General features: G+C 41.7%; 1 protein-coding gene across 2 annotated transcripts in view; it reads left to right on the forward strand.

Moving 5' to 3' along the window:
- The window catches only part of PIP4K2C (phosphatidylinositol-5-phosphate 4-kinase type 2 gamma), a 211,053-nt gene extending 188,699 nt beyond the window's left edge, over positions 1 to 22,354 (forward strand). For both annotated transcript variants that reach the window (XM_077483610.1, XM_077483611.1), the window contains 2 exons: positions 8,247 to 8,350; positions 17,518 to 22,354. In XM_077483610.1, the coding sequence (XP_077339736.1) occupies positions 8,247 to 8,350; positions 17,518 to 17,598 (185 nt within the window). In that variant the 3' untranslated portion in view covers positions 17,599 to 22,354. The remainder of the gene's footprint in view (positions 1 to 8,246; positions 8,351 to 17,517) is intronic.
- The last annotated feature ends 2,018 nt before the right edge of the window (positions 22,355 to 24,372 follow it).

The following is a 24,372-nucleotide window of genomic DNA, read 5'->3' on the forward strand; positions in this document are numbered from 1 at the left end:
ACATGAAAAGATTTACAGAAAGGTGATGTGTGTATAATATTTTTTTTTATTTTTTTTTTGTGTGTATATTTGGGCCAAAAAGCCAATTTTGGTCTCGTCACTCCAAATGACGTTGTGCCAGAAGGTTTGAAGCTTGTGTCTGTGCTGTTTGGCATATTGTAAATGGGATACTTTGTGGAATTTGCACAGTAATGGCTTTCTTGTGACTTGCCAATGCAGCCCATCTTTCTAAAAGTGCCTCCTTATTGTGCTTCTTAAAACGGTCACACCACATGTTTTCAGAGAGTCTTGTATTTCACCTGAAGTTATTTGTGGGGCTTTCTTTGAATCCCGAACAATTCTCCTGGCAGTTGTGGCTGAAATTTTAGTTGATCTACCTGACAGTGGTTTGATTTCTCCTCATTTTCCACTTCTTGAGTAGAATTAGAATACTGCTGATTGCCAGTCTCAATTCCTTGGATATAATTGTATATCCTTTTCCAGTTTTATACAGTTCAGCTACTTTTTCCCCGCAGATCCTTTGACAATACTTTTTCCTTTCCCCATGGCTCACAATCCAGAAACATCAGTGCAGCACTGGATGAAAGATGCAAGGATCTGTCAGGAGTCCAGAAACTTATTGACTTTTTTTTTATACACACTAATTACAAGTAAACAAATCACAGGTGAGGATGGTTACCTTTTAATAGCCATTCAAACCATTTTGAGTCAACTTGTGTGCATGTTATCAGGCCAAAATCACCAGGGTATGTAAACTTTTTTGATCAAGTTAATTTGAGTAGTTTCTGTTGTCATTATGATTTAAAGAGTGAACACAGCTGATGGATTATAAAATGGTTTCAGCCCAAACACTAACCATGAGTGAAAGAAATGTGTTCATGTTGTTCATATTCTCTGAAAAATAGCCAAGAAATCATAAATTCTGCCAGGTTATGTAAACTTATGAGCACAACTGTGTGTTTTTTTTTTTTGGGGGTTTTTTTTTTTTGCAAATTCATTTCGATTTTGTAAGGGTTGCTGGGTTCAAAATGACATACGTATTCAATCGCAGTGGTAAGAAAATTTGAAGGAACAGGATGACATTTTTTTTCCTCTAACAGCCAGCTCAGCTCACCACTGATAGCATTAGAAAAAGATCCGGACAGCTCCGCATCCTGAAAGTCTTCTTTTTTTATCTGCAATAATAATTATTAATTTATACATTTCTTTTACAATACCACCAATCGTACAATCCAGTCTTTTAGTTAATTACTTGCTGACCGGCTCCTGTACATATACGTCGGCACCTTGAAGATGGATATCTCGATAACGGCAACAGTTGCTGCCACAACCGAGAGATCCATCTTTTCAGGAGCTGGTCATATTTACGTTAATGGTGGTCTCAGCAGCAGATTTGCTGCGAGATCAGTTATCGGCGACGGGAGAGGGGCACCCTCCGCCGCTTACCGGAGCAGTCGGCAGAGGCGATCAGGTCCTCTCTGTGCCTGGGTTTGGAGACTAGTGAGGGGAAGATGGCCCCCACCTATCTCCATACCACAGCAGGATGGAAGCTACGTCAAAACGTCACTTCCGCCCATAGCTCTTACAGGCACATTTTTTCAAATGCCAATTTTTTTTATTATTGCATTTTCGTCCAAATATGAGATCTTTTTGACCCCAGATCTCATATTTGAGTATCTGCCATGCTTTTCTCTATTACAAGGGATGTTTACATTCCTTGTGATTGGAATAAAAGTGACCCAATTTTATTAAATTTTTTTTTAAAAAACAGTGAAAAAATGTATAAAATTTAGTAAAATTAGGGAATTTTTTTTTTTTTTTAAACGTGCTTTCTCGACGAGCTTGCACGCAGAAGCGAACACGTACGTTAGATTGTAAGCTCTAACGAGCAGGGCCCTCTGATTCCTCTTGTACCAAATTGTAATGTAACAGTAATGTCTCCCCTCATGTTGTAAAGCGCTGAGCAAACTGTTGGTGCTATAATATGAAAACGGTGGTCAAACCACACATGTGGGGTATTGTCGCAATCTGTAGAGTGAGAGCAACAATTCCAGCCCTAGACCTCATCTGTAACTCAATACATGTAACCTGTAGAATTTTTTAAATGTTGCCTATGGATATTTTTAACCACTTCAATACCGGGCACTTAAACACCTTCCTGCCCAGACCAATTTTCAGCTTTCAGCGCTGTCGCACTTTGAATGACAATTGCGCGGTCATGCTACACTATACACAAATGAAATTTTTATCTTTTTTTCCCACAAATAGAGCTTTCTTTTGGTGGTATTTGATCACCTCTACGATTTTTATTTTTTGCTAAACAATTAAAAAAAATACCGAAAATTTTGAAAAAAATTGTTTTTTTGTTTTTCAAAACTTTGTAAATAAGTAAGTTTTCTCCTTCACTGATGGGGCTACACTGATGGGCACCGATGAGGCGCCACGGATGGGCGCCACGGATGGGCACTGATGGGCGGCACGGATAGGCGGCACTGTATTGATTTATACTGTACTAATGGATGCCAATCAGTGCCAAACAATGTATGCAAATCGGTGATGCACTGATTGGCATCCATTATGGGCACTGATTGCCATCTATTGTGGGCACTGACTGGAATCCCTGGTGGTCTAGGGTGGCATACCTTGTGCTGGGCATCCCTGGTGTTCTGGTGGTCCAGTGTGGGCATCCTTGGAGGGGCTGTGCTGATAATCGATCAGCACAGACCCCCTCCCCCTGTCAGAGGAGCAGCCGATCGGCTCTCCTCTACTCGCGTCTGACAGACGCGAGTGAGGAAAAGCCAATCACTGGCTCTTCCTATTTACACTGTGATCAGCCGTGATTGGACACGGCTGATCACAGGGTAAAGAGTCTCCGTCGGAGACTCTTTACCGAGATCGTAGTTGCGGGGTGTCAGACTGACATCCCGCAACAACGATCGCTGCGATGCGCGCCCCCCGGGGTGCGCAGCGGCTTAAAATCCTGATCACGTCATATGACGTCCGGTCAGGATTTTGAAACCACTATGCCACTGTGCTTTTGTTATAGGGCGGGCGTCAAGTGGTTAAGGGTAAAAGTTTGATGCCATTCTGCAATTTTGAAGCGTAACATGTTGGGTATCAATTTACTCGGCATAACATTATCTTTCACAATATAAAAAAATTGGGCTATTGCCTTTATTCAAAAAAGTGATTTTTTTTCCCCCAAAAAAGTGTGCTTGTAAGACCGCTGCGCAAATACGGTGGGGAAAAAAGTATGGCAATGACCGCCATTTTATCCTCTATGGTGTTGGGGAAAAAAACTATAATGTTTGGGGGTTCTAAGTAATTTTCTAGCAAAAAAAAAAAACTGTTTTAATCTTGTAAACACCAAAATCTCAAAACGAGGCTAGTCTTTAAGTGGTTAAAAGGCAATATAATTATAAAATATCCAAATATGTTAAATCACTCTTGGTCCCGGTTAACACTGGTGCGCCATATACTGCGATTAAGGGAGCACATGACTTGTATAAATCAATGGTCCCCTATGAGAGCCCTCTGAACTGGTCCAACACAAGTTGATCCGAATTTGAAAAGGGTTCCTGCCCTGATTTACTCTGACTGTTCCTACTTGAGCCCATTCAATATCATTGAAGTTGGATCAAAGTCAGATAATCATCCGAACTGATCTGACTTTGGCATGTAACTTGTGCTCTGACGTTCTTGAAGGGGAACCCCACGCCAAAATGAAAAAACCCCATGCCAAAAATCCATACCAGATCCTTATCCAAGCACGCAGCCGGGTGGGTCAGTAAAGGGGAGACAAGCGAGTCCAGCCCACCCCTCCCCCTCTGGACCAAACTAGGCCACTCGCCCTATTCAGAATTAATGAAATCTGAGCTAAACCTAGTTTAGCAAGCCACCTATTCCAAACTCGCTTGGACAATTTCTGTTTTGGTAAATTACATTTCTCTTATATTCACCGACCGACACAGCTCCTTTCTGTAACTAAATGGGTTTGTTAGCCTGCCATTAGGAGAACTGGGCAAAAATTGTAACTCAATACACAGAACTTTAGTCCCGCCCCGGGGAGCGGGCCCTGTGCTAACAACCCTCCCTGGTCTCCTAGCAAAGGAGAATGACCTAGTGACCCTGCGGGCCCTTTGGTCCATTTTTGGCTGGGTGACAGCCTGGTTAAATTATCCTTGTAGTCTCCCCAGTCCGACCATCAAGCGTGTGCAGGTCGCAGCTAAGGCTCAGCAAGCCATGACATGCCTCAGCTCCAGAGGTGGTCGGTGAGCTTCAATGCTCCGGGGTATACATATGACCGGGCTACTGATGTCTGGATCACAGTATACCGGGCCAGCAGCTACCCCGTAACTGCACAGGAGTAGGTCTGTGAGGGAATGTCTCCCAGCTCTTCAGGACTGATAAGTACGGCTCTCCCTGCTTCAGTGGGGGGAGCAGTTGGGCATTCCCTGGGAGGTTGATTTGGGGGCCACCTCACCGCCTTCTATTCTCTCCCACATCCTTATCTCCCCTCCTTCACCCCTCCGGGGGGTGGCTGCATGTGCTTGTGTGTGTGTGTGTGTGTGTGTGTGTGTGGGGGGGGGGGGGGGGTCGCTGGGTCTCTCACCTGTAGAGGGCTCTGTGCGGCTAGCGTTTGTCCTGGTCCCGGTCTGGGGGGGTCCCAGAAGGTGTCTGTGGAGGTGTTCTGACTGTTGGCAGGCAGTATTGTTCTGTGATTTTCCTGTCACCGCATGGCGCTGTCCGGCGGCTATCTTGGCTTTGGGTGAAGCAGGTTCCCCTTGTGAGCCTCAGCAGCCATCTTCTATAGGATTTTCTATAAGTTGCAATGGCGGCCATTTTCTTGAAGCCTGGGCGCTCTTTTCACCGCACTTCTCTTTTGACTCTATGCCTCACATGTGCTCTAACATGCTGTTTCCTGTGTCCACTGTCTATACAGGATGCTGGATGGCTCTTCCCTGAATGCTGGTGCAAGCTCTTTAGAACATTTCACTGCTATCTTATACAGCTGCTGCCGACAGTTTCTTCCCTCTGCAACTGGGTAACCTCCTGGGGACTACAGGTACAGCTAGTAACATTCACAGAATGCCCCAGGGTGGTGAGTCTGGCGCTAGGTACCCCTACCCCCCCAATCCGGGGCAGCAGGAGGGTGGGACCTTCACTGTCCTAAGTCCCCTTGCAGGTGGCAGACAGGGTAGGGTCAGCATGGCTTCAGAAACTGGTGTTTATTCCGCTGAAAGCCAGGCTATTGCAGCCAGGTCACCTGCGGATAGTGCTGTGCCCATGGACATCCTGACGGCGGTCCTTAACTAATTTGTTGCAAAAATAGAGGCGGTGCGTGTAAGGAAAGGTGCACATAAACGGGCCCTACCCCCCGTCCTCTGGGGGAGAGCTCTGATGCAGACTCGGACCCTGCTGCGGCTTGTGACCCCTGCTCTGCTCAGACGAGGCTGACCAGGACCATTCAGACAGTGAGGATGATTCCCCGTCCAGTTCCGGGCGGGACAAAGCACTTGTTGGAGCACTTATCACAGCTGTGCGTGATACCCTGAAGATACAGGAGCCAGAGGATCCCTCTGCTGAGGTAGCGGTCCCTTAAGCCAGCACGTTCACCTAAAGGTGTTCCCGTGTTTGGCTTATTTTGATAAGTTCATCTACAGGGAATGGGGTCGGCCGCAAAGGACCTTTTCGGTTCCCAAAAAGATGGTGGTGCGTTATCCCTTTGAGGAAAGCCTTCTCAAAAAATGGTCGGCTCCTCCGGTCATGGACCCCCCAGTATTCAAGTTAAATAAAGTAACCACGATCCAGGTAGAGGGAACTCCTACATTTAAGGATCCCACGGACAGGAAGGTCAAGGCAGTGGCTCGCTCCTTGTTTACGGTTGTGGGGTCAGCCATGTGACCAGTACTGGCATCCGCACCGGTGTCGCAGACACTGACTGAGTGGGCAAAACGTTTGCACCGCCAATTGGGAGAGCAAAACGCTTCCAATGTCTGCGTGGAACTAGCAGACCAACTAGTGCAAGGCCTTAAGTACGTTTGTGACGTGGCCCTGGATACTCTCCCTCTGTTATCCAGGGCTTCAGTGTCAGCTGTGGTTCTGAGGCGCCTGATTTGGCTTAAATGCTGGTCTGCTGACCAGGCATCCAAAAAAGCCTTGACGGATCTTCCCTTCCTTGGCGACCGGCTCTTTAAGGCTTCGCCAAGGCACAGGCCAGGAAGGCTAAGGAGCCCCGCCACAGGCAAGGGCCCTCTTTTTCCGCTCACAAGCGGCTTTTTCGTTCCACCCGGTGCTTAGGCAAAACGTTCCCGGCCGACAGGACGTCCATGCACGGTCAGAAGCGTTCCTGGAACCGCAAGCCTATCAAGCCTGCGAACAAAAGTGCTACTGCATGAAGGTTTGCCCCCACACATATTTCGGGTGGGGGGGTCTCCTTCGGGAGTTTGCAGCCCGGTGGACCTCCCGGTTATCTGACCAATGGGTCTGCGACCTAATTACCACAGGCTACAAGATAGTTTCTCTCTTGGCAGCCAAACAGATTCTTCCCCCTCCAGCATACCCGCGTCCCCGGTTCGCCGGGAGGCCCTGCTGGGGGCGCTAAGGGACTTACTGAATCAAGGGGGGATTGTACCAGTTCCGGAATCGGAGCGCTTCCAGGGGTTCTACTCAAATCTGTTTGTGGTTCCCAAGAAGGAAGGGGTACGATCTTGGACTTAAAAGCCCTCAATCACTTTGTAAAAAGAGATTCAGAATGGAATCGGTTCACTCAGTAGTCGCTGCACTCCATCAAGGGGACTCCCTGGTTTCTTTGGACATCCAGGATGCGTACCTGCACATACCCGTATGCCTTCGGCATCAAAAATTTCTGCGTTTGGCAGTCGGAGCAGCCCATTACCAGTTTGTGGCTCTTCCTTTTGGCCTTGCATCAGCCCCCTGAGTCTTTCCCAAAGTACTGGCCCCAGTATTGGTGTTGCTGCAGCAACGCTGGATAGCGATCGTGATGATACTCGTTGGATATGAATTGACTTCCTGCATGGCCGATTTTACTATATTATCTCTGAAGTTTTCATAAGTCAACCGATTTTCTCAAAGATGCTAAACTGGTCTTCTGGAAACATCATATGAGAATGGTCATTGTGATACAGACTGCCTTCATTTTTATCAGAGCCTTCCCTCTCTCTCCATGTTTTTCATTATATATTTGAGCTGCACACCTCTGTGAATATCTTCTCCGCAACTACAGTATAATTTTACATGCATTATATGGCCCGGTGTGGAGAATATTGCTTCCTAGTCTGCTGCAGTGGAGGACCCCCCTGGTGGCTGGAGACGAGGAGTGGAGTTGGCTAGCTTTTTCTGATGTGCCTGTTTCCTATACTTGGAGGTGAGAGTTCTGAGAGCCTTTAATCCTGGGATTTATATTACTGCTTTCATCTACAATTTTTCACCATTGGTGCCTGTGTATTACACTTTATGGACTTTTAATTTTTGCTTAATATTTTTTCATATCTATTTATACGTTTTTTATTCATCAGCACTTAGCACTTTAAAAGGACTTTTTTGATAGATTTGCGCAGGACTCTTTATTCACTTTTATTTTTGCTGGGTAGTTTGTGTATACTATCAGATTCAGCTGCATTTCTTGCACCTTACATTTGCATGTGCACTTTTGGTTTTTGATTATTTATATATTTTTTCTACATTTACTATTTTATACACTGATTTTTTGAAGAGGTATTTTTACCCTGTTTACTGTTTGTTGAATAGTAGCGCGAAGACCCATTTTCACTATTAACCTGAAAAACAGACCTTATAGTAGTCAGAACCCCTTTTTGTCAAAAATTGTCAGTTAAAGCGGCGCAGTGCCAAATCGCAAAAAGTGGTCTGGTCTTTGGCCAGCCAAATGGTCCGGGGCTTAAGTGGTTAATACAAAAAAAAAACTCCCCCCCCCCCCCCCCCCCCAGCCCCCTCTTATAATGGAGATTTCCCTGCAGCTTGCTTTTTTTTTGCCAGTGTCCCATCACCTGAAGATAGCTGCATATATTAAGTCATGATTAAAAACAAAGGATCCTGTTTCCTGTACGCTAGTCCAGAAAAGGGTTTTATTGATGCTATAGATCAAAAATCGTATTTTACCGTACTTTCTGCAGTTTAGATATGGGACAAGGCGCAACATAAACTATACATAAAAACACATACTGGACTTCACTTTGACTTTTTCTGCTCTGTCTGCATTTTTACAGGTGCTCCACAGAAAGAGGTCTATTTTATGGGACTCATCGATATTTTAACACAGTATGATGCGAAGAAGAAAGCGGCTCATGCAGCGAAAACCGTAAAGCATGGGGTAATGTCAGAGTATTTCTGTTGTGTATACTGCATTAGAGAAATCGCCTGCTGGGAATAACAAACACATATTATATACATAACACACCTTTATTTTTAATGCAGAAGTACATTATTATTATTTTTTGGCACAGTTCCATTGAAATGATTCACCCAGCAGCTCTCATTTTACTAGTGAGTCTATAACTGGGTCTTTTTTTTTCTGACCATCTACTGCCACTGCTGCAGGAGGTTATTGTCTTGAATATTTCAATTTTTTTTTATATAAAGTAAAATGCAGCAAGATGTGTGAAACTTCATTGCTTGGCTCTTTAATGGTGCTGGTGAGGTATTGAATTTTTAGATCCAGCGGAAAGAGCTCAGTCTTGGAGCATTACAAAATTATGCTTTGAGTGAATCTACCCCTTAGACAGGGATCACACTTGTTTGACAAACGCTCAGACATTGGGAGCACATAAAAAAACAGAATTATAATTGCGCAACCCAAAATATTAAACGTAAAGTGCAGCAGCCAGCATCAACAATGATTGGATTGTGTAAACAAGAATATAAATAAAAATTCAGCGCTACTAGGATATGCCCCCAAGAGAAAAACCTACTGGAGGGAATATCCACACGAAATAGTAAAAAATTCCTAAATAAGTGTAAATAGAATCATGTGCTATCCCAAAACATAAATGACATATCACAGCCAAATAACGAAAAAGCACAAAGAAAAACTAAAAAAGTGTCCACTATTCACCACCTGAAGTGAACAACAATAAGTAGTCTGTATAAACAGTCTTTATGTGGCGCTACCTAGATAAAGGAATCCTATATAGTTTCTTAAAAATATGGATTCTCAGTGAAATAAATAAATTGTCATAAATAATAATAGTGCATCTATTAAAAAATAAAATAAATATATATATATATATATATATATATATATATATATATATATATATGGGGTCTCTTTGAGAAAGTCACGTGGTATGTGACTCAACGCGTCAAGGAGGAGCTAGGTGTCGATCGTCACTTCCGGTCGCGGCTGAGACCGGAAGTATCACTGTTTACATTCGTGATTCATTGGATTTTAATGTAAGTGTGGATATTTTTATGAATAAACGCTGTTCAACTATACTACACATTGGAGGCCCCTTTATTCTCTTTCCTCATTATGGTGTAAACCCGATTTGGGAGTTATGGAGATACAAAGCTGATTCCTTGTGGTTATATCTAAGAGGAGGTGGAAGATTGTCAGCCCAGTATTCCTTAAGTGTTTTCCGGTCCTTAGGGACCTTGCTTTGAGGTGAGAGGCTGGGGGAAATAAGGGGTACACCCTAAGCACTGAAGTGTGAAGAAACGGAATAGTCTGCACCTTTATCGACTTTGCATTATTACCTGTTGGACTGTGTGCACACTCTGGATACATCTGTATGGACTGATTTATATGCACTTTGAAGTTTGTGTTTGTTGGGAGCAACACCAGTTTTTTTTCATAGTTTTTATGTGATTGTGTGTTTTACGAATTGCACTTTTGCACTTTTGCACTTTTGCACATATTCAATACTCTATATACACAAATAATTGTTTGTGATATTGTATTTAATCCATATTGGGAGTAACACATTTTTTTGGTGGATTTTATTAATTACACTTTTGCACATTTGCACATATTGATATATTTATATAATTAATTTTGAATCTTTATATTGGTAAAATATTTATATATTTTTTTAATAGATGCACTATTATTATTTATGACAATTTATTTCACTGAGCATCCATGTTTATAAGAAACTATATATGATTCCTTTATCTAGGTAGCGCCACATAAACACTGTTTAGCTTTTGGAGTGCAGAGAACACTTTTTTTTTTATGTGAGCAGCTTCCTAAAAATATCAGACCCATCTGGCAAAGGTTGTGCACAACAGTATTTACCAAATAGGTAGTCTGTAAGTCTGTAACTAAATGAAATTGTGCAAATGCACAAATTGACTACTGTGACAAAAATGTGATAATAACACAGTCCCTTTAACCCCTTCCCGCCGAGCGTACGCAGATCTGCGTACTCGGCTTCCGGGGGGTATACCGGGATGATGCCCGCACCTGCAGGCATCATCCCGGTACCGTTTTTTACAGCGGGCGATTGGCTTTCCAGCCATAACAACCGATGCGGCTAAAAGCCGCTCGGCTGTTATGCCGGAGGAGCGGGAGGGGACGTCCCCCCCTCCCGCCGCCTCTCGCCGCTGTTACCGGTGCTCCCGCTCGATCGGGAGCACCGATTCCCTGTCCGACGCCTCCGGCTGCTGCGGAGGAACTGGAACGAAGCCGTAATCGGCTTCGTTCCAGTCTCCTCATCGTAAACACGGAAGCGACGTCATGACGTCACTTCCCGTTTACTCGGCTGCCAATGGCGCCGGTTTTAAAAAAATATCCGGTATTCAGAATCGCCGTTTTCGGCGATCTGAATACATTGAAGTGTAAAGGAGGGGTGGGGGGTCTTTTAGACCCCCGATCCCTCCATAAAGAGTACCTGTCACCACCTATTACTGTCACAAGGGATGTTTACATTCCTTGTGACAGCAATAAAAGTGATCAAATTTTTTATTTTTATTTTAAAACAATTTAGTCGTTTTAAAATAAATAAAAAAATAAAAAAATAAATTTCAAAGCGCCCGCCGTCCCCGCGAGCTCGCGAAGCAAAGAAAACGCATACGGAAGTCGCGCCCGCGTATGTAAACGGTGTTCAAATCACACATGTGAGGTATCGCCGCGATCGTCAGAGCGAGAGCAATAATTCTAGCAGTAGACCTCCTCTGTAACGCTAACCTGGTAACCGTAAATTTTTTTTAAAGCGTCGCCTATTGAGATTTTTAGGTACCGTACTTTGTCGTCAATCTACAAGTGCGCGCAATTATAAAGTGTGACATGTTTGGTATCTATTTACTCGGCGTAACATTATCTTTCACATTACGCAAAAAAATTGGGCTAATTTTACTGTTTTGTTTTTTTTTTATTCATGAAAGTGTCCCTTTTCCCAAAAAGTTGCGTTTAAAACACCACTGCGCAAATACCGTGTGACATAAAATATTGCAACAATCGCCGTTTTATTCTCTAGAGCCTCTGCTAAAAAAATATATATAATGTTTGGGGGTTCCAAGTAATTTTCTAGCAAAAAATATGGATTTTAACTTGTAAACACCAAATTCCAAAAATAGGCTTAGTCATGAAAGGGTTAAAGATAATTCAAAACAAGGTTAGAATTCAGACAAGGAGCTCCAGGTGTAGAAAACAACCCCAAAATAAGTGTATATATTTCCTCTTCCAAGAAGGTATACAACTTCAGATAAAGAAGCTCCCAGTGTACAATAACATCAGAGTAAGATAGTGGATACTCTTACCCTCAGATGTGGACCCACACACACACATGGTGGTGAATCCGGCGTGGAAGACAATCATCTCCTATGGATCCTCCCAGCAGAATGGTGGCACATCAAATCATATGTACTGAGATGGACCTCCGAGTTGTCATACATTAGTTAGCCAATTTCCAAGCTCATGTACCGATAAGGGTGTAGTCATCCACACCACAGGCATTAAACAGAAAAAAAGCTTAAAGAAAAAAGCCTCCACAAAAAAAAATATTTAATCGATATAAAAAGCTTGTAACAATCATCCATATAGATGTGTACAAACAAAATAGATAAGAAAAAAGCGTGGTAAATACAGACAGCAGGCTATGTACCCGACATGTTTCGTACAATAGTACTTCAATTGGGAGCACATGTCGCATGATCTGTGAAAATCAGTGATTCCCTGTGAGAGCCATCTTAACTGGTCCGACTCAAGTCGGTCCGACTTTGAAATAGGTTCCTGCACTACTTTGGTCCGACTTTGGCCCTACTTCAGCCCATTGAATATCACTGAAATCGGATCCTTTTCTGTGGCATCCGACATGGTGATTACAGCAGCAGGAAAAGGATTTTGTCACACTGGGGTTGTTTTGATTGGTCAAAAGGCAAGTCTGTCTACCTCGAAGTTGGAGCAAAATCTTATCTTGTTCATTCAAGTCGGATGAAAGTAGGACCGATGTTGCAGGGCAACGAAGGATGACAGTCGTAGAACAGTCGTGAATCCAGCCTCACTGTCTACCCCAAGTCAATCTTTGCAGGAAGACTGTGCATAGAACTTCAGCAGCCTGTTTGCCTGAATCTACTTTTCTGGTACTGTAGATCTTTATTAAGTTTTATAGAAATTAAACAAGGCTTTTCATGACACATGTAACATTTCCTTCAGTGATGGACATAACAGGCTATGACATAAGGGTACATGAAACACAACAAAATATACTGGACTAATCATAAATGTACAGTGAAATTTAGTAAGACCCTGTTTACGCAGAATCGTGAACCTGCAGTTTATGGTCCATTGACCTTTAGGAAACCTTGTTTGTGTCAACATACAGCACAAAGATAGTTAATAGAAAAGGGAGGAAATGGAAGAAAAATTAAGGGTGGAAGACCTGAGGTGGTATGATCTTGCCTTTGTACAAGCTCCAGGGCTCACTCGTCGAGTCTGATAATTTAAAGTCTGAAGACATGTAGTGCATTATCCATGTTGTCCAGACCCTTTGAAATGTGAGCAGAGTCATGAAATATTGCTGAAGGTTTCTTAATTAGCTACTAACTTGTACTGCTGCAGTAGCAGCTAAGTTTTGTTCTGTTAGTAAGGTTTGCTTAGCAGCTGAAAAGTCTAAATCTGCAAGTTTAAATTGGTAGCTGGTGCATCCTTCCTACAATATGAGTGTACCATGGGCATGGGGATTGATGAGCTGAAAAGATGAGTAAAAAAGATAGCTTTGTGGGAGTTGGGAAGTATAGTCCAGATGCCCCAAAAGCAGAAACTGGTGACCTTGAGATCAGAGATGTCCACAAACCAAGTAAATGGGATTGACCCTTTAACCCCCCCTGGCGGTATTCCCGAGTCTGGCTCAGGGTGGAAATTTTGTACCAAAAGCGGTAACCCTGAGCCAGACTTGGGACCGCATCGCTGGATCCAGGAGGGCGTTTACTTACCTTCTCCCTCGGATCCAGCGATGTCCCCGCGCTGTACGAGCGGCTCGTCCTCCGCTTCATTCATCACGGAGCCGATCTCCGTTCCCTGCGAGCTTTGCGACGCACGGGGATGGAGATCGGCGCCAAATTCAAAAAGTAAAACACACAGTATACATACAGTATAATGTAATCTTACAGATTACATTGCTGTATAATTATTTCACATCCCCTTTGTCCCTAGTGGTCTGCCCAATGTCCTGCATGCAGTTTTATATTATAGAAACTTCTTTATGCCTGGAAACTGGAGATTGTCCATAGCAACCAAAACTGTCCCTTTACATCGAAAATTATTTTAGACCAGCTAGAAAACAGCGATAATAAATTGGAATCACTCGCAGAATTGAGCGATAGCGATTTGTGGGGAGATCCGTCATCAAATATTGAAAAGTAATGACAGTGACAATTCTGCAACTGAGCAAGTTTCAGTGTTTTTGATTTGATTACATTATTGAATGTTATTGTTATATTATTATTTGGTATAATTTATAGTTATATATTCTATTATAATTTATGATTTCATTTTTCAAACTTTATCATACCCGGGATGTCTGCCAGACTCTGGTTTGGACAGATTTAAGTGAGTTATTCCTAAGAATTACAGGACTACAATATAAAACATCAAATTTTCATGCAAAATAATTGTACCACTTTTAGCACCTAAAATCCGAAATAATCGTACTGCCAGGGAGGTTAAAGCTACTCAGTATGCCTCATTCTTTCAATGATGCACTTGCAGTTTAAATTTGGAGTTATGCAGCAGAAAAGTAACTAGGACAATAGGCTTTGGAGAAATGTGTGTCCTGTAAATAGATGGTATCAGCATGAAGGGAACTAAAGAATTGGGAAAGGTCAAAGGCCTTAGTCCTTTTTGTGAGGACAATTTAGCCCCTGATTTTAACCACTTGACCAATGGGCACTTAAAAATCCTTAAAGCGGGAGTCCGCCGGGACTCCGCGTTTTTTTATTTTTTTTTTATTTTTTTTAAAGCCAGCAGCTACAAATACTGCAGCTGATGACTTTTAAAATAGTGACACTTACCTGTCCAGCGCACCCGCGATGTCGGCACCTGAAGCCGATCTCTAGATCGTCTCTCGGGTCCTGCCGCCGCCATCTTGGGTATGGGAATCAGGAAATGGAGCCTTTCGGCTTCATTTCCCGGTTCCCTACTGCGCATGCGCGAGTTGCGCTGCGCAATAAGGACTGTCCCCACTGCCTCTGGGATCTGTGTGTTTCCCAGCAGGCAGCGGGGCACTTGCGGAAAGGGGCGGGCACTTGTGGAAAGGGGCGTAATCTACGCCCCTTTCCGCAGAGAGCTATCCCGGAAGTGGGTGCAGATACCTGTACTGTACAGGTATCTGCACCCCCTCCCCCCTGAAAGGTGCCAATTGTGGCACCGGAGGGGGGGAGGGTTCCGATGAGCGGAAGGTCCACTTTAGGGTGGACCTCCGCTTTAATAACCAGACCAATTTTCAGCTTTCGGTGCTCTCACATTTTGAATGACAATTACTCAGTCATGCAACACTGTACCCACATGAAATTGTTGTCCTTTTTTTCACACAAATAGAGCTTTCTTTTGGTGGTATTTAATCATTGCTGTTTTTTTTATTTTTTGTGCTATAAAAGAAAAGACAGAATTCTGTAAAAAAATAAAATTTTCAGTTAAAAATCTTCGTAAATTTTGATCAAAATTTATACTACATATCTTTGCTAAAAAAATAAGCACAAATTGGTGGATATTATTTGGTCTTTGTGAAAGTTGGAGTCCACAAGCTATGGTGCCAATATCTGAAAATTGATCATACGTGAAGTACTGACGGCCTATCTCATTTCTTGAGAACCTAACGTGCCAGAAAACTGCAAATGTCCCCCCAAATGACGACATTGGAAGACATTCCAAGGTATTTAGTAAGAGGCATGTGAGTTTTTTGAAGTTGTCATTTGTTCCCACAATTCTTTGCAAAATCAGGATTTTTTTTTTCCTTTTTGTTTTCTACAAAATTGTCATCAGTTTATTTCTCACACACAGCATATGCATACCACAAATTACACCCCAAAACACATTCTGCTATTACTCCTGAGTACGGCGATACCACATGTGTGAGACTTTTACACAGCATGGTCACATACAGAGGCCCAACATGCAGGGAGCACCATCAGGCGTTCTGGAGCACCCAGGACAATTTTGACATTTCTCTCCTACATGTAAAAATCATCATTAATTTGCTAGAAAATTTACATAGAACCCCAAAACATTATATATGTTTTTTCAGCAAAGACCCTAGAGAATACAATGGTGGCCGTTGCAACTTTTTATCTCGCACGGTATTTGCGCAGCAATTTTTCGAACGCGTTTTTTTGGGAAAAAAAGTTGTGCTTTAAAAAAAACAAAAAAACAGTAAAGTTAGCCCAATGTTTTTGCATAATGTGAAAGATGAAATTACGCCGAGTAAATAGATACCTAACATGTCGCCCTTCAAAATTGCACACGCTCGTGGAATGGCGCCAAACGTTGCTACTTAAAAATCCCCATAGACAACGCTTTACATTTTTTTTACTGGTTACATTTTTTGTTAGAGGAGTTCTAGGGCCAGAATTATTGCTCTCGCTCTAACATTCACAGCGATACTTCACGTGTGGTTTGAACACCGTTTCATATGTGGGCGGGACTTGTGTATGTGTTCGCTTCTGCATGCGAGGACAAGGGCGCTTTAAATTTTTTTTTTTTTTTTTTTATTCATTTTACTTTATTTTAGTTTGACACTTTTTTTTTCCCCCAAAAAATAAATGTTTTGATCGTTTTTATTCCTATTACAAGGAATGTAAACATCCCTTGTTATAGGAACATGGAATGACAGGTCCTCTTTACAGTGAGATATGGGGTCAATAAGACATCTCACCTCTATGCTGGGAAGCCTGAAATAAATAAAATAATAATTCTGGCTTTGATCGTATTGGCAAATCGGTAGAAGCACTAGAGGACGGCGGGAGGGGGGGCGTCCCCTCTTGGTTCCTGTAAGAATGATCAAACAGAGGAACAGCCGCTATGATCATTCTTATGGTGTAGGGAATCGCCGGCTGAAAAAGCTGATATCTGAATGATGCCTGTAGCTACAGGCATCATTCAGATATCCCTGCACAAATTCAAGGATGCCATATGACGGCCGGCAGGCGGGAAGTTGTTAAAATGCATTTTTTTTTTTTTTTTTTTTTTTTTTTTTTACACAAAGCTGTACATTTATACAATATTTCTAACACATAGCATGTACATTCCTAAAATGACACCCCAAAATAGATTCTCCTACTCCTCCTGAGTACAGCGATAACGTGTGTGAGACTTCCACAGCCTGGCCACATACAGAGGCCGAGTACAGCCGAGCATGGCTGGGTATCACCGAGTATGGCAGGGTATTGCAGGGTATCACCGACTATGGCTGGGTATTGCAGGGAGTGAGGAACCGGCATCATAACATGAACATGATGCCGGTTTGTTTACAAGTGATCGCTCTGTCATTTGACGGATCGTTCACGTGGTAAATGGCCGATATGAGCGGCCATTTACCGCAATCCGTGATGCTCCCGAGTGCGTGCCACAGGGCGGAAAAGAGTTAAGCAACCGCCCTGTAGCCGTCATTCGCATATGGGACAGTTGTTAACTGTTTATTGTAAGTACATTTCAGCGCCATTACTGATGGCAGCATGTGTGGGAACACAGCATCACAGATGGTGTAATGACAGGGAAGCCCCTTGTATTGAAGGAGGGCATGGATGAGGAAAGGGATTACGAAAAGAAGATGAAACAGAGTAAATGGGGAGGAAAACCTAAAGGAATGTTTGAAAGCAGGCTGCAGAACAAAGCACTGCTTGAATGGTCATTATAGCAGTAAGCAAAATGGTGACATTGTGGTCAACAGTATCTACACATGCAAAGTATGCAATAAGCTACAAAATTTAAAGGTATAAACTGTACAGAAAACATTTGTTGCTATAAAGAGGAAGAGTACTATAAATCACAGTACTATAAATCGGTTTCAAACCAGTATCTTACCAATGTTCCCTCTTTTTTTCTAGGCTGGAGCTGAGATTTCTACTGTTCATCCAGACCAGTATGGGAAGAGATTCCTGGAATTTGTCACAAACATCTTTGCATAAGGCTTCAGAGTTGACACATCAAATTAGGATCTCCGATGTATATAATCTGACTGCAGTATTGCAAATCCTGTTAAGACTAAATCAAAACTCTGTTTTAATTTTAGGAGGCCAAGGATTTCTTTTTGCCTTTTAGCTCTGTTAACATAATTTTAATTTTAAAGCGTTTACCAACAAACTGGCCAACATTCATGAAGCCACTTACTGAAGTGTTTTGAAAACTACTGCTGGAGAATTTTGATGGACTGAATAAATAGAAAATATATATATAGAGAGATTTTGCCATGTTGCTAATAAGCGGTTTATTTCTGGCTTAATGCAAAATTAGAAATCGAAATCGGATGCTTTATTCACTGGTTCAAGTCATATAAGCTACATTCAATAATATTACTGGTCTTCTCTTTTTGTCATATTTCCTATTTATTTGAATAGATGTTTACTGACAACTTCTGTTTTTTATAGTTTTGCCTCCACTTTTATTTTATAGTAGTTATCCAGTGAGTATAAAGGCACCAGAGTTTGATCACTCTGTTCAGTGCACTTTGTAGTCTTGATGTCAGATATGGTCAAATAGCCTCCTTCCTTCCCCTTCCTCTGCACTATAAAGTCGATCATAGATGGTTCGAACCTAAGCCAGTTCAGCAGGGATTGGCCAAGTCAATCCAGCATGTCAGATTTACAGCCGCTAGCAATAATTGCTGTGTTCTACCAGCAGGGTCAGCGTCATTGTCTTCCTGTGGCTGCAGAAAAGAAAATTGCACCATCTATGGCCGGCATAAGTATGCATGAGGACACTTGTGCTTAGAAGATGTAGAGGAGGGGGCAGGATTGTACTTTCTACTTTCCAAGCAAAAGTCAAACATAACTCATGCCAGTACTGGACTAAGAGATAAAGTGTTAAACTTTAATATGGGCTTTTATATTTAACAGTGTAAATGCCCTTCTATAGATGTGTATAATGCTGAAGTTAAGCTTCTGGCACATTTATAACTTGGCACGTGTGACTGGTAAATGTCTGATTTACAGACATTTTAGCAGAAGCCTTCAAACTGTTAGTATTGCCTCTGCACAAAAAATAATTTACTTGCTTGGTTTGCTTTGGTTTTAAATGCAGCTCCACCATGTATATCTGTGGAACCATTTTCTCTTAACATCGGGTAGAACCAGCACCCTGGAACCGTGACAACGGGCTGCATGAGTTTTTTTCTTTCTGTTGTGTTTTTTTCTTGTTCTTTGCCATTTCAAGTAGATATGACATTTTCTTTTGCATTCCTGTAAAATACTGTTTCCAGGGAGTGCTTTCATTCCAGTCGGGTAAATATGGTTTCCTTGGAGATCAACATAATAACCAATGTGCCTTGATGGTGCTCTTTGAGGTCACACAGTACAAGGGTTATTTTATTTTTATATTCTAGTGGGTGGTATAATTGGCTTTATTAAATATATCAGATTTGTAATGCTGTTCTTACGCTTTTATTTCTTTACTGTAGACGACAGGCCAATTTAAAGCAGACAAGTCATTAGAGTAGACTTCACGTGAATCCGAACAAGTATGATCATTATCAAAGCAAATGCATTTTTTCTGGTATGAATAAAAACGCTGCATTTTAGTTTTGCAACATTACCTAAATCCTTGGCAGATCTCATGGCCTCTGGCTACCTGGAACATTTTGTATGTTTAACACCGTTAGATACTTAAGCAAGCCATTGTAAGACAGGCATGTAATCAAATTGGGGGATCAGCATGGCAAAACCATTGCATGGAATGCAGCCAAATTAAAGTTTAATTGGCAAGCCTCTATGTACATTGAGGGTGCAGAAAAATAGTAAGATCTCAATTAGAAGGAACAGGATGGAAACTTTTTTTTCTTGAACTAATTTCCAACAATGGATGTTTTTGTTTGGGAAGGCCCATTCACTCTGAAATCAAATGTTAAAAGCAAAAACTATTTTGAAGCATATTCAAATGATATCTACCAAGCCCATGGATCACATGCTTTAACTTTAGAATTTTTTTGTTTTTTGTGAACCTCAAAATGTATTTATAAGGCCTTATTTACCAACTGCACTTTTAGCACCTACCTTCCTAGTATATGCACATGGCCTACACTGAGGGAGGTGGGGAATAATTTAAAAGACAGCTTAACTTTAATGAAGTTGTAATTTACATAAAACCTATGACACCGTTTATAATAGTTCATTAGGTATATTTAAATGTTGCTTTTAAAATGTTACTTACTGTAAGAAAAGGACTACAATCTTTTTGTAGACGCTTTTTTGGCGTTTTAGAATTTCAAACCATTATTTTTATATAACGAGCCAAGTTTTCTTGCTTCTCAAGTGAAATAAAAAAAGAATAACTTGAAGGTCTGCCCCTGGAACAAGACCCACTCCACTGTTCCCTGTCCTTTTTGTATTGGATGGTGGATGATAGTTAGGCAGGGCTTAGCTCTGACATCAATATCTTGGTATAAAAATTAAGCTTATATAAAAAGTGAAACCAATTTCAGAGAAAATGTTTTTCACTTAGTGATGAGCGATAGTTTACCGCTATCAGGGTGTGGTTTATGCTAGTGACTGTATTATACAATTCTGCAAGCAAATAAAAAGTTGGGTAGATGCACACCTGCAAATCAAAAAATCTATTCTCTCAAAGTGGAACCCCATGTTCATACATAAATGGCAATAAAATATGGTAATGCCAAGATGAAAACCAATAGGGTGTGCTACATAAATACATTTGGTATTGGAATTCTGTTACTAGTAAGGACTTTTGGGTTTGATATATTTATGTAGTGCCCCCTATTGATTCTGATTTGCAACAAGTGTATTTACACTGGGGAGACCGCTTATAATTTAAATACACTGCGGCACAGGGTTTTTGATAAAATAACAAAATGGAAGTCCATGCAAGTGGAAGAATATGCAATTTATATTTGCTGCTTACAGTTTCTGAATATAATTTAAGCAGTTTTGTGGGCTGTTTTTAGATTATATTTAGAGGTGTGTAACAATCTAGCAGTCGATGGCAATCGGGGACTTTATGTTCTTGCGAAGGATTTTCTGGCAGTAATGGCTGCAGACAACTTATGATTCTTAAAGACTAAAGCCATCTTTTGCAGTTACACCCGTATTTAGGCTTTAACCTATCATTTTTATTACCTATATGCATTTATAACCGGGTCAAAACTAAGCTTTATTTAACCATGTGTACAGTATATAGAACTTTATTGTGATTTGTATTTACCATTTTAGAAGGTGACTTGGGCCCCTTTCTCATGGGACGGAGACCACCTGCTCAGTGTAGGATCTGTTTGCTGGTCGGTGTAGCTTCTTGCTTATGCAGAGCAGACACAGCCCGCTCTCCTCTATGGGTGGTTGGATGTAAATGATCCAATAGACTGAAGGGGTTCCGATCCTTCCTTTTTTCAGATCAGATGTAAGTCGTGTAAATGGACGTGTTTGTTTACACCTGCCGCTCTATAGAGGAGAATGGAGGGTCCACCTGAAAAACTGGCAGGTGGACCGGATTGGACTAGTGTATCTGCCGCCTTCTAAAATGGGAAACACACATTGCAGAGTTTTATATACTCTACACATGGTTAAATAAATTAAGCTTCTCTTTGATCGGGATAGACATGCTTAAAGGCTAGCTCATGTCATGCCTTTTATGTGAAAATTATATAATAAACTGCAGGGTATAATAGATGAAAACTGCTGGAAAAATAAATCTCCTTTAGAAGAATTGTAATATGTTAAGCAAACTCCCCCATCCCCCTTGACACTGGGTGGGGGTTCTTCCTTGCAGCAGCTCTCAATGCAGTACAATTGTGTTAATCCCCCTGCATTTATAGTCCAATAACATTTCCTCCAGCCCCCGTATCTCCAGTATGGGCAGGAAGCTGAAGGAAGAGTCTGCAGGATCCTGGTATTGTGCCCACGACCTACTGATCGCAGGCTCCCGAAAAAACTTTCTGTAAAAGTGTGCATTCATTTTTAATTTTTTTTAATTGTGAACTTGGCCTTTACATTTTTTGGCAGGTTATTAATAATAGCCCATGTAAGATCATATACTGACCCCACAAAAAATGTGTAATCTTGCATTACAGCAGTGGAAAACAAACGCATGTGCTGAAAAGTTAGATAAACTTTGCACCTGGCTTGTGCACTAGAGTGATATCATATTCCCTCTAACATCCTGTGAACACTGTGATGATGCTCCAGCGTAATACAGAATCATCTTAAGGGATTTGTAATCCTCAGCGTTCCCAGGAGATCACCCTTGCCTAGGTACCACCATCAGGAGCTGAATGTAAGGTCAATTTTTTTTCCTCCTCTAATATTCATCTTTTCTCTTTGTGGTTACTTGACGGTAGGCCTGTATTCAGTAAGTACATTTTGTTCTGTTAAAATTAAGTCAAATTTAAGTATTTCTTCTGATTGAATTATAAAATTTATTTATTTTTTTAATGCACAAGTTCATTAATTGTCTTTTTTTTAACTGTTTAGAGTTCAGCTTTTACCTTTACTGTAGGCAAAAAAAATAGACTGTTTCTGACTGACTTTGTTACATTCAGCTACTTTTCTGTGGGGTGATTGAAAAATAGTTTCATGTATTTTGTTAAACCATAACTTTTTCAGGGGTCAAGAAAGATTCAGGAAAGATATACTGTATGCTGGTCTTTATTTTATAACTGACAATTTTCATGAAAGTGCCTTTATGCTTTTTTCTGTAAATAAAGTTTTCAATGGTCTTGTTTTCATGCATTCTGTTCACTGTATAATTCGATTTAGAGTGATAAGTACATCTACCTAAGACTATACATTATGTTTGGACGCTGTTATACCAAGGACACAGTACAGTTTTGCAGTGTGTTTTTTTTTTTTTTTTTTTAAAGCTGGTTCTAGGAAAATCGTACTGTGTGAATTCATGTAGTGATATATTTAATATCTATGCAGTTTGGAAAAAAAAGCTACTAAGAAACTTGAATTAAACTATCAGTAGCCAAAAATGTTTTGGACAGCGCGAAGTAGGTTTAGAACCCTGTCATGTTTTATTGCTGTCTGTCTTGGGAGATACCAGCTCTGTTTATCTTGGTGACTATGGTCATTAAAGGAAAAGTACAACCAAAGCTTGTTTGGCTGTATGTCTCCTGTGGATCACAGCTTTGCAGTTAGCTGAAGCCTGCTGTTGGGAGATGTCACAGAGCTGGTCCAGGCTGGGGATAGATCACAACCATATGGTCGAGATCCACCCTGGACCGGCAACTTGGCTCAGCCTCGCAGGGACCTGCTGAAAGCCTGCGCCAGCCGCTCCCGTCCCTTCCACATCCGAGTGCTCCAGTGAGCATGGAGGGTAGAGCAGAGAGCCAGAGACGGTGTCATCAGTGGTCTTTGATCGCTTGGGTCTCAGTCTTAAAGCTGGCAGGGGGCAGATGCAACATCGGACTAATGCTGCATCTAGCTAGGTAAGTATTATTCTTGAGAAGTTTGGGATTTTTTATTTTTTTTATCATTTCAAAGCTTTATGATTGTCAGCAGAACGGGAGAATGCAACTGAAGCCAGTGGGGACCCATAGATTAAAATAAAAAATAGAGATAGATGTATCTCTCTGCAAAGGGTTCTAACAATTACTACCCTACTCAAAACTGAAGTCGGAGCTATAAAGCATTGCTATCACTTTTTTATATTTTTTTAATATTCTGTTTCTAATTGAATAAAGTACCTGTAGTACTTTCTTTATCGTACATCATAGGACACAGTCTCAAGTAATTACTTGATGGGTTATAGGCCTACCTTCAGGTGTTGACACTGGTATAACCAGTACAGGAAGTTGTCTCCCCTATATAACCCCTCCTCCTTCCAGGAGTACCTCAGTTTTTTCGCCAGTGTCTAAAGGTGTTGGTCACGAGTGAAAATGTGCTCTAAGGAGCTCCAGGAGGGATCCATGCTAGATTTTAAGAAACCTCCACAATCAGATCATTCCTCGCCACTGAGGCCATAGGATGGTACCTGGACCTCGATGCTAGAACGAGGTGTTGCCTGTAATGCTTCTCTTTGAGAGCTGGACCCTAGGAACCAGGTCGTTTTTTGGTCTTGCTACATTTCCTAAAGCTGTCCTGAGGGGTGATATACAAGGCCCAAAGGAGCGGAACCCCTTTTATAAGGGCCCCAGTCTTTGAGCGTGTGTTAACGCAGCCCGCCGTGATGGGTGAAGTTTGGATCTGTTTTAGTAGTATCCTGCAGCGGATAAGCATTTTTCCTCTCCTAAAAGATTGTCTAATCTCTATCCTATGGCGGAAAAATTCACTAAAAGGTGGAAGATTCCAGCAGTAGGCGCTGCGATTTCCAATGTGAATAAAAATTTAACTTGTCCAGTGGACAATGCACATATGCTTAAGGATCCAACAGATAAAAAGTTGGAAGGTCTGTTAAAAACCCTTTTTTCATTAGCAGGGACCCTAACTCAGCCTGCGATAGCAGCCATAGGCATCTGTCAGTCCTTAAAGGACCAGTTACAGATGCCCTCAAATAGCTCCCTGCACAACAAGCTCAGGAGTTGGCCGAGCTACCTAAAGCATTATGCTTTGCCATAGATGCTATAAAGGACTCTATTCACCAGGCATCACACCTGGCGCTTGTACTTGTACACATGCGAAGGACCCTTTGGTTAAAGGGTTGGTCAGCTGAAACGCCTTGTAAAAATCTTCTAACTGGGTTCCCCTTTAAGGGAGAACGCCTTTTTCGAGCTTGGATAAATACATTCAGACTATTTC

Source organism: Lithobates pipiens, unplaced genomic scaffold (assembly GCF_037356315.1).
Source record: "Lithobates pipiens isolate NorthernLeopardFrog02 unplaced genomic scaffold, aLitPip1_a1.2 Scaffold_16, whole genome shotgun sequence".
Lineage (NCBI taxonomy): Eukaryota > Metazoa > Chordata > Amphibia > Anura > Ranidae > Lithobates > Lithobates pipiens.